General features: G+C 38.1%; 3 protein-coding genes across 3 annotated transcripts; 2 read left to right on the top strand and 1 right to left on the bottom strand.

The window, feature by feature from the left end:
* Positions 1-586: 586 nt before the first annotated feature.
* LOC101303657 lies at positions 587-2,299 on the top strand. Its single transcript, XM_004289640.1, has 3 exons — positions 587-764; positions 1,331-1,416; positions 1,512-2,299. The coding sequence occupies exons 1-3, from the start codon at positions 666-668 to the stop codon at positions 2,083-2,085; spliced, it is 759 nt and encodes a 252-aa protein (XP_004289688.1). The 5' UTR covers positions 587-665; the 3' UTR covers positions 2,086-2,299.
* A 630-nt stretch (positions 2,300-2,929) lies between these two features.
* Positions 2,930-3,481, top strand: LOC101303775 (4-hydroxy-3-methylbut-2-enyl diphosphate reductase, chloroplastic-like). The gene is made up of 3 exons (XM_004291995.1): positions 2,930-3,109; positions 3,231-3,317; positions 3,410-3,481. The coding sequence occupies exons 1-3, from the start codon at positions 2,930-2,932 to the stop codon at positions 3,479-3,481; spliced, it is 339 nt and encodes a 112-aa protein (XP_004292043.1).
* Positions 3,482-4,432: 951 nt separating this feature from the next.
* On the bottom strand, positions 4,433-7,965 carry LOC101303483 (cytochrome c biogenesis protein CCS1, chloroplastic-like). The gene is made up of 8 exons (XM_004291994.1): positions 7,563-7,965; positions 7,136-7,355; positions 6,933-7,044; positions 6,283-6,555; positions 5,811-6,076; positions 5,295-5,451; positions 5,119-5,202; positions 4,433-4,930 (listed from the first exon to the last, which is right to left on the bottom strand). Exons 1-8 carry the CDS (start codon positions 7,963-7,965, stop codon positions 4,775-4,777), a joined length of 1,671 nt encoding a protein of 556 aa, XP_004292042.1. The 3' UTR covers positions 4,433-4,774.
* Positions 7,966-8,105: the final 140 nt, after the last annotated feature.

The following is an 8,105-nucleotide window of genomic DNA, read 5'->3' as shown; positions in this document are numbered from 1 at the left end:
AGAATGATTATCAAGTGATTGCAAATTGTATCGATCTAGTTTTCGTCCTTGTAGTTCATTCTACAATCTCCTATTTTTTTTTCATTAAGACTTTGTATGACTTGAGTTTATGGTTGTTCTTGATAATCAATGTTTCAATCGGCAGACGTGTACGTATTCTGGGTTTATTTGGTAAGGACATCGATAACCATCACAGGATAATTATCTTTGGTTTAATTAGGAATAATTAAAAGTAGAAGAGAGATAAATACAAACATTAATAGATAATTATTTTATAGATATTATATATTTATTTTATTAGAAAAAATTTAATGACTTGTGTTTAATCTCGCCCGTCTATTGTTATTAAGTTTGACGGACAAGATCTGTAGTATAATTGTAACTATAAATTAGGTCGCCACGGATCCGCCCCCCTCTAAAAATTCGCTAAGTACCAACAAATAACTTTCGCAAGAGTTAGTTTTGGTCAGGTTTTGAGATGGTAAGAGTAAGCAGATAATATTGAGAGCGAACTTGCTGTTTACGAAAGCTTCGATTTTTAGCAAGCAAAAAATAAATAAAACAAGAAACCCAAAAGCTTCCTACCTACTCATCAGCTTCCTTCTTGAATCCCTTGGTTTCACTCTCTCACTCACCCTCTACCTACTCATCCACTTTAGGCAGCCATGGCCACTGTTGCACTTCTCCTCCGTGCTGTACGACGTCGTCCTGCCACACCAGCCATGGGCACCCCAGCATTGGCCTCCTTCTCTGCTTACCGATATGTACGTCTCTCACATCCTCGTCTTGCTCCACCCCCAATTTCCTTTGATTATATATATTTTATCATGGGGCTTCGATCTCTTTGAGATTTCTTATACTTTGCTACAATTTATGTACGTATTGCTGTATATAAACGTACACTCCTTATATTGTCGATTTTGTAATCAATTTCTGATCTCAGGAATTATTGAGAGAATGATAGATAGTAAAGAGAATAGAGAATCATCATCTTATTCATATGATAAGAGCCATTTATAAAGAATTACATAACACCTTTAGATATTGTGCAAGGAAATATATCTTGATATCCTATCACTAAATGGAATTGAGATTCCTCCTTTAACTAGCATTAGACCAAGACACACACATGTCATACAACAATCGGGTATTTATCAGTGTTAATATATGGCTATATATGCAACTGAACCAAAAATGCAAAGCATTGAAAAGGAGATCTTTGTGTATTTAAGTGATAGATCACATGATAGTTTCTTGGTTATTTTATCCATATCTTGAACAGAAGCTAATATAATTAATTGGTTCTATATATGCATGTTTTGCATTCTAGTATGCTAGTGAAAGGTCCTCAAAACTTCCATCAGAACAAGAACAACCAAAATGGTCCCAAAAATTGGGAAGCTGCTCGACATTCAGGTAACTATTTATATAGTTGCAAGCTCTTAATTTCTTTTGGGTTCTGTTTTAGATTTTCTCCACACTACCCATCTTCATTTAACTGCTCTTAACAGCGGTTCACAGGGCAGTGTGCGCCCGATGGTTCAGTTCAATGAAACATATTCCTCAAATTTGGCAAGCTGGTGGAAATCACTCAGGTTTGGGTCCTTGTTTGAAACAACTGTATGCATACCTGCTAGTGATAGTGAAGCTGAATCCCTTGCCAAGAAATACCCTAAATGCAAGGCATTTGGTCGTGACGCTTACGTTATACACCGTGGTCCTTTTAGTCCGCCTAGTATGGAAGCAAGTTTTCTGTCGGTAGCTATTCTAAAAGTTGTTATACCCCTTTCGGGTGTTGTAGCAATCGTTATTCTGTCTCTGACTCTGTATGCAGCACTAGTTAAGGCGTCGGGGATGGTTCTGACTGGATGGTCTCGCCCCATCGGTTCTTATGGTTCCGAAGATGTGCATAGCTCTTACTCCTCTCCCACAGTTAAGGCCAGTGCATCTCACTCCAGCAGCAGCTCTTATGGTGGTTCAGAAGGTGTGGATGTCCCTGTGTCTTCTCCCACAATTGAGACTGGAGGATCTCATTCCAGCAGGTCTGATGGTGCTTCAGAAGGTGTGGATTGCTCGGGAAAATAGTAGGAAATGTTCAAAGTTCAAAGCCAACGATGCAGCCATGCATGTTGAGGAAATAAGAATGCTTATTACGCTTACTGTGAGGTCTATTTTAGTGAATGTTCTTGAACTATATATCTTTCGAATATTGGTCTCGTGGCCATAACTGAAATAAAACTACATTTTCTCTATATAGTAGCTTATTATTAGCAATAAGAACACAATTTATAGGCTCTCCAAAACAATGCGAGCCTGTGAAATGTGCAGAGAAAAAGCTATGGGTGATCACCTTTTGTTTAACACATTATTATGTCATACATACCGTCTTCCAGATCTTACCTTTAACGCCTATATATCAGACAAGTAGATTCAAAAGACCTTAATGGGGAGGAGCCATTTCTTGTTTATCAAGGCTGCAGCTTTCTAGGTTGTGGACGTTCTCAGACTTGAATTTAAGGATCTGTCACCTAAAGTTATGGTTTGCGTTTCAGATTTGATTATATACAGAAAGCGTATCGGCTTTTGGCGTGTGAATCTCACAAAAGAAACAAAAAAGAAAAAAGAAGTTGACTACACATACATAAAATTTAGCTTTTAGATCATAAAAAAGTTTATCGATCGTTGTTAAAGAGTAACTCTTATAGCACCAACTTGGCAATTTTGACAAGCTCTGATCCTTTTTTAGGTGCAACACTATTAGTTTCTAATGTTTACTTTCATTGAACTAAACGAGCGAGGACTTTCAGAACAATAAAAAAGTAAAATAATTTAAACAATGAAATTAATGTGTTAAGAGCAAAGGTATGAGATTCGAAATTAATGTGTTATATATACATGCCTGTACGTGTGTTCTAACAGGAGCGGCAAGATGCAAATGCACAAGCTAGTTAAGGAAAAGCTAGATTTTCTGTTAGTTGTTGGAGGGTGGAATTCAGATAACACCTCTCACCTTCTGCAAGAGATTGCAGAACTTCATGGCATTCCCTCGTATTGGATAGATAGTGAGGAGAGAATAGGCCCTGGAAACCATATAGCCTATAAGCTCAAAGTGAGTTTTTTGAGCTACTCTATTTAATTTGTTTTGCCTTCAAAGATTAGATTTAATAGATTCAGTTATATACATTACTAGTCAGTCAATGGCTCTATGTTTACGACGTATTTTGTTATAGCACGGCGAGTTGGTTGAGAAGGAAAATTGGCTGCCTGAGGGTCCTGTGACAATTGGTGTAACATCTGGTGCCTCTACTCCAAATAAGGTAACTTTCTTCTGTGGATGATACTCAAAACTTTGAAGTGCTGTCACTGCAAGTACTGTACGTGAATTATTTTTCCTTGATCATTTTCCTAGGTTGTTGAAGACGCCCTTAACAAGGTGTTTGATATCAAGCGTAAAGAGGCAACTGCAACTAGTATAGTCTGAAGAAATCAGAATTGAGAGAGATTTTCCTTACATTTCTCATTCAACAAATGTTGTTATATACAATGGTGTAATCAATCTAGATGCTAAAGTTTAGCTATTACATGATTACAGATGAAGACTAATAAAGATAGCTGAACTGTTATGATCCAATAGCAGAATTGTAGGACTGTTATGATCCTGTAGATTTTGCTGTTATTGATTGCTTATCATAGTCTAGGTTAGGCATTACTATAGACAGTTCTTGGTTAGTCAGTCAGTTTGGTTGCTGAAATCCTTTGTTGTGATTGAGGCGGTTGAGCTTGCATGGATCTGGAAATGGCACCATCTTCAGCTACATATATATGTTGTTCATCTTCTCTCTTCATCATCTAGTGGTGTTCGCTGGTAGTTTGGTAGCGTTGCAAAGGGGCAGCTGCTCATGATGTGAAAAATCGTTCCCAACTTCGCTTTGGCTCCTTTTAGGCAGCCGGCTTCCTTACACTGATGTGTAAGATGGTTGTTGTTCTCCTGCATCACTTTAGTTCGTCTTACTGTCATTATCCTGATGTGATATCTGCTTGTTTCTCTCGGTTTTTCCATGCAAAGGATCTGTCCTCGCTGCATGTACTTGGTTTTCTATTCCCTTAACAAAGCATCCTTATTTTCTTCTCATTTGAAAAAAAAAAGAAAAAGAAAAAAAAAAGAGTAGACATAGTTCACAGTACTAATTTATTATCCAAAGTAATCGGTTAACTGAATCAAGTTCATCTTGTTCAACGTATAAATTAGGACTTCTCACCAGAAAAAAAGAAAAAAGAAAAAAGAAATTAGGACTTCATCTGCTCTCATCTTTGCCCACCAAAGAAGGAAATTTTAAAATAATTCATGGTCATTGAAATGATGAGATGCTAAAGAAACAAAGAAAGAATGCTAGCCAAACCAGTATAAAAGAATATGATATAGTTTTCCGGTACTATGATATGTAAGTGTTACATGTATGTATGGCAAGATGTAATGGTGGTGAAACAACTCCATTTACATAGATAAGAAAACAAATAGTTTTGAAGACTTGGACTTTGCACCATGAAGCAGAAGACAAAGGCCAAAGGGTATGCTTGTATGTATACATCGAGAAAAACAAATCAACTGCTAGATATGCTTTGCCTATGTGTTGAATTCTGCTTTGAAGAATAGTTTTGGACGAGGAAAGGTTACTCAACTGCCTTTTAAGTGCTATGATGACTTCAATCCTTGTTTGGAGTGGACAATCATTTCAAGTGCTATGATATCTGGCTTTTTCTTCAGAATGTCAGACTAGCCACTAATGCTATCTGCTTGCTTGGATAGAGATGAATCAATCAATTCAGGAACCCGATCAAGCAAGCGATTCATCTCTTCTGGAAATTCACCCTTTGCTCGGTTGGTTTTTCCCCCTATGACCACTGCTGTTCCATCTTGTAAGGCCCATATCTTTTGTCGAGCAGAGGAGAACAAGATTAGTGACACATATAACTATCAAGTGTCCTAAGTTATGACACCAAATGTGGAACAGTTGAACCTTCAGCAGAACTGGAGTACATGTTTCAAAGTAGAACTGGCGTACATGTTTCAACTTCATAAACAAACATTATATACAGCATAAATAGGAATGGTCTCACCTGTGAATGAGATAGAAAACTGATGCAAGTTGTGAGCATTAGAGCACCAAATCCAGCATATACAACCGGCACTCCAGGGTCAGTCTGATAAGGAAAGGTTTAGTTTCAAGGCTCATTGAATGCAGCTGCAGAAACTGCTATAGGGTTCTTTTTCAAAATAAATATTTATTCATCACCTTCAAGGCAAGACCGGTACTGCCAATTGCATCTACAATAATAATTTTGGAGCCATCGATTTCAATTGGAAGCTTAGAACTTGGTCGTCGAACTCCAACAAATTTCCCTTCTTGATCATACAGGACAATTGATTGTAAATCTCGCAAAAGCATTGATCTGAAATTTCAAGGAAAAATTAGTGTATAAGTAATAATTAGCAACAACATGCTAGCAATATTGGTGAGTGATGTTGCAAGATGAGAAGCTATTATTTTATCGCTTCACTTTACTGAAGCAAAAACACTATAGATAACACAAAACACTATCAGCAGATAAAAAAGCTTCTCGACAGTACTCCCTTTTCTTTCCTTTCTCAAGGGTAAAGGGTGGTGGAAATGAAGTAACCTCTACAAGATTCTTGTTCTAAAATGCCTTAGTCAGTTCTCTGAAACTATAGAAAACAAGTTGAAGTAAACTTTCGAAATTTATTTCAAATTTGCTAATAGAGAAGCTATAGTTGTAAAGGGATCACGTACATTCCCTTAACTTTTGGAGCATCAACATCGCCAATAGGTAAGAAGGTTCCGTAAAGCTTCTTGTCTCCATTAATTTGAAGAGGTGCCACAGCCAAATTAAAAGGCCCCTCATTATCCTTGATTACTTGTAGCGCTGAAATACTCCAATCTGTCTGGTATATGGTGATTCCTCCGTACCTTAAAGGGTTATTTACGCTGATTGTTTTTCTCAGCACCTCCTTACCATCTATGTCCATAAGTGAAAGATCAGTATAAAATTGTGATACCTGTAACAGAAACCAGGGTTGAAATGGTAAAACATAGCAGTCAGGGGCAAGAAAACCAAGACATGAATTTTTTATTGTAATAGTTCTAAACAAACTATGCCTAAAAAAAAGGCGCAGAAAGGAAAAAAAGAAAGGGAACATATTTTATGGAAGCCTTTTGATCAGTTCTGATCACCAACTTTACTTTTCAGCAAAGAGACATTCACCTCTCCACTGTCGAAATAGGTCATGTAGAACTTGTTTACATGAACCTCAGTACTGAAAGCATCGGTTGGTGTAGAGAGAAATCCAGATGGGCCTAAAACATCTCCCACAACAAAATTTAAACCTTGTGGAACTGTAACTTCTCCTCTGAAGCTCCCAGTTGCACTAAGAGTTCCACCAACCATAATCAGCAGCATTGCTAAATGTACTCCAATAGGGGCAAACCGACCGGCCAACCCCCTAAAGGCATATAAAGAAGGTCCCTTCAAGAATACCTGTAAGGAAAAAACTAATCACAGTAAACAGATATGCAAGGAGTGCAAGGTAAATAGAGAACATATATCAAGGAGGTAGTAATGTTCTATGCAAGGTGACATCAGTATTATGTAGAGTAAGCCAGTAAACTCAGCAGGAATGAGACAGAAAACGGATTAATGGATATATATTATATCTCATTTTTGCAAAACTGTCACAGATACCAATAATAAAATTTCAGTAAATCAAAAAGTTTCAAGATATCCTGCTTCATATAGTACAAATTACCATCTGCTGGCAGCTACTCTGTGACATTGTTTTCAGTTGATAACCCAATTGTCATCTAATAATACTCAAAAACTTCAAAAGCTAGAGAAACAAATTTTAAAAAATATACCTCATATCCGGCTCCCATAAGAATAACACCCAAGTCTTGAACAGAAGCTCTTGGCAACGACTCTGAAAACTCCTGCTTGTTGATGGCCTCAGAAGATTGCAAAAAACTCCATCTGCTTTCAAAAGTTAATTCGTAAGTCAGAAAGAAAACTCTCAACTCATTTTGAATAAAAATTAAGAAACAGTAGAACAAAGCAATCGAACCTTCTTGCAACCTTGACTAGAGGTATCTGTGTTGTGTAAGTGCAGGCCATTAATGATGCAGCCAGGAGAGCCAATGATGCAAGGAAAACGGGAGATGAGTACATATGGTCAAAACCAAGCGCCAAAACCCATCTCCATGTGAAAATTCCTAATATAGGACTACTTTCAGGGTATTTGTCGAAATAATGATCCGGCGCCTCACCTTGATCAATGAAAGTTCCTGCACAAGCATCACATCCACATAAGGCCCAACTCCAATGACACATGAAGGTACGAAAATAAGAAAAAAATACAAAAGAACTCTCTTTATTACTCATCAACACACAATGAAGTATTCAAAACATGTTTCTCTGAACAAGTTTCCAACATTTTGCTATATTTGACTAATTTGAGTTTTAAGAGATTTAGAACCAAAAACTGAACATACCAAGTGCCATGAGAGCAGCAATGACGAACATTTCTCCAATAGCCAAAGGCAGATAAGACAAAACCGACAAAATCTTCCTCGGCAGCCTCTTCACTGAACGCATCACCCCACTCCCTGACTTGGGCGGAGCTTTGTCGCCTCCGGTGGCGCCGCCACCCTTCTCCTCCAACGGGGGCGGCGCTCCTTCGGAGAGTATAATCTTCTTGCTTATATTGTTGTTTTTGTTGTTCTTGCTTTCTCGAGGGGTCTTCAGCGTACACGTGACTGAGAAGGAGAGGGGTGTCGACGTTTTGAAGAAATGAGAATTGTGGGGAGAGGATGTGGGTTTGAAAGTGGAGGTGAGGAGATGAGAGGTTCTGGATAGAGATGGTTTGGGGGTTATGGAGGGGTTTAGAGCCTCCATTGGTGTAGACTATGGAGAGTTTGGGAGAGCTGGGGGGAGAGTGTTATCTGTTGCAGAGCTCAACTGTCATTTGAGGGACTGGCGTGTAACGACCTGCTCTTTTGTTAGTTTATCCTGCAAGGGATTAAAAAAAAAAAAAA

This window comes from Fragaria vesca, linkage group LG2 (genome assembly GCF_000184155.1).
Source record: "Fragaria vesca subsp. vesca linkage group LG2, FraVesHawaii_1.0, whole genome shotgun sequence".
Classification (NCBI taxonomy): Eukaryota; Viridiplantae; Streptophyta; class Magnoliopsida; order Rosales; family Rosaceae; genus Fragaria; species Fragaria vesca.
Note: the sequence above shows the minus strand (reverse complement) of the source record. Positions and strands in the feature narration are given on the sequence as shown.

Bases quoted from the DNA above. Each gene is read 5' to 3' on its own strand.
- LOC101303657 (XM_004289640.1), top strand. From the start codon at position 666: ATGGCCACTGTTGCACTTCTCCTCCGTGCTGTACGACGTCGTCCTGCC. The intron at 765-1,330 runs GTACGTCTCTCA...TTTGCATTCTAG, and splicing joins CCTTCTCTGCTTACCGATAT to TATGCTAGTGAAAGGTCCTC. The intron at 1,417-1,511 runs GTAACTATTTAT...TGCTCTTAACAG, and splicing joins GGAAGCTGCTCGACATTCAG to CGGTTCACAGGGCAGTGTGC.
- LOC101303775 (XM_004291995.1), top strand. From the start codon at position 2,930: ATGCAAATGCACAAGCTAGTTAAGGAAAAGCTAGATTTTCTGTTAGTT. The intron at 3,110-3,230 runs GTGAGTTTTTTG...ATTTTGTTATAG, and splicing joins ATATAGCCTATAAGCTCAAA to CACGGCGAGTTGGTTGAGAA. The intron at 3,318-3,409 runs GTAACTTTCTTC...TCATTTTCCTAG, and splicing joins GTGCCTCTACTCCAAATAAG to GTTGTTGAAGACGCCCTTAA.
- LOC101303483 (XM_004291994.1), bottom strand. From the start codon at position 7,965: ATGGAGGCTCTAAACCCCTCCATAACCCCCAAACCATCTCTATCCAGA. The intron at 7,045-7,135 runs GTTCGATTGCTT...TTTTGAAAGCAG, and splicing joins CTAGTCAAGGTTGCAAGAAG to ATGGAGTTTTTTGCAATCTT. The intron at 5,452-5,810 runs GTACGTGATCCC...TTGAAATTTCAG, and splicing joins GCTCCAAAAGTTAAGGGAAT to ATCAATGCTTTTGCGAGATT.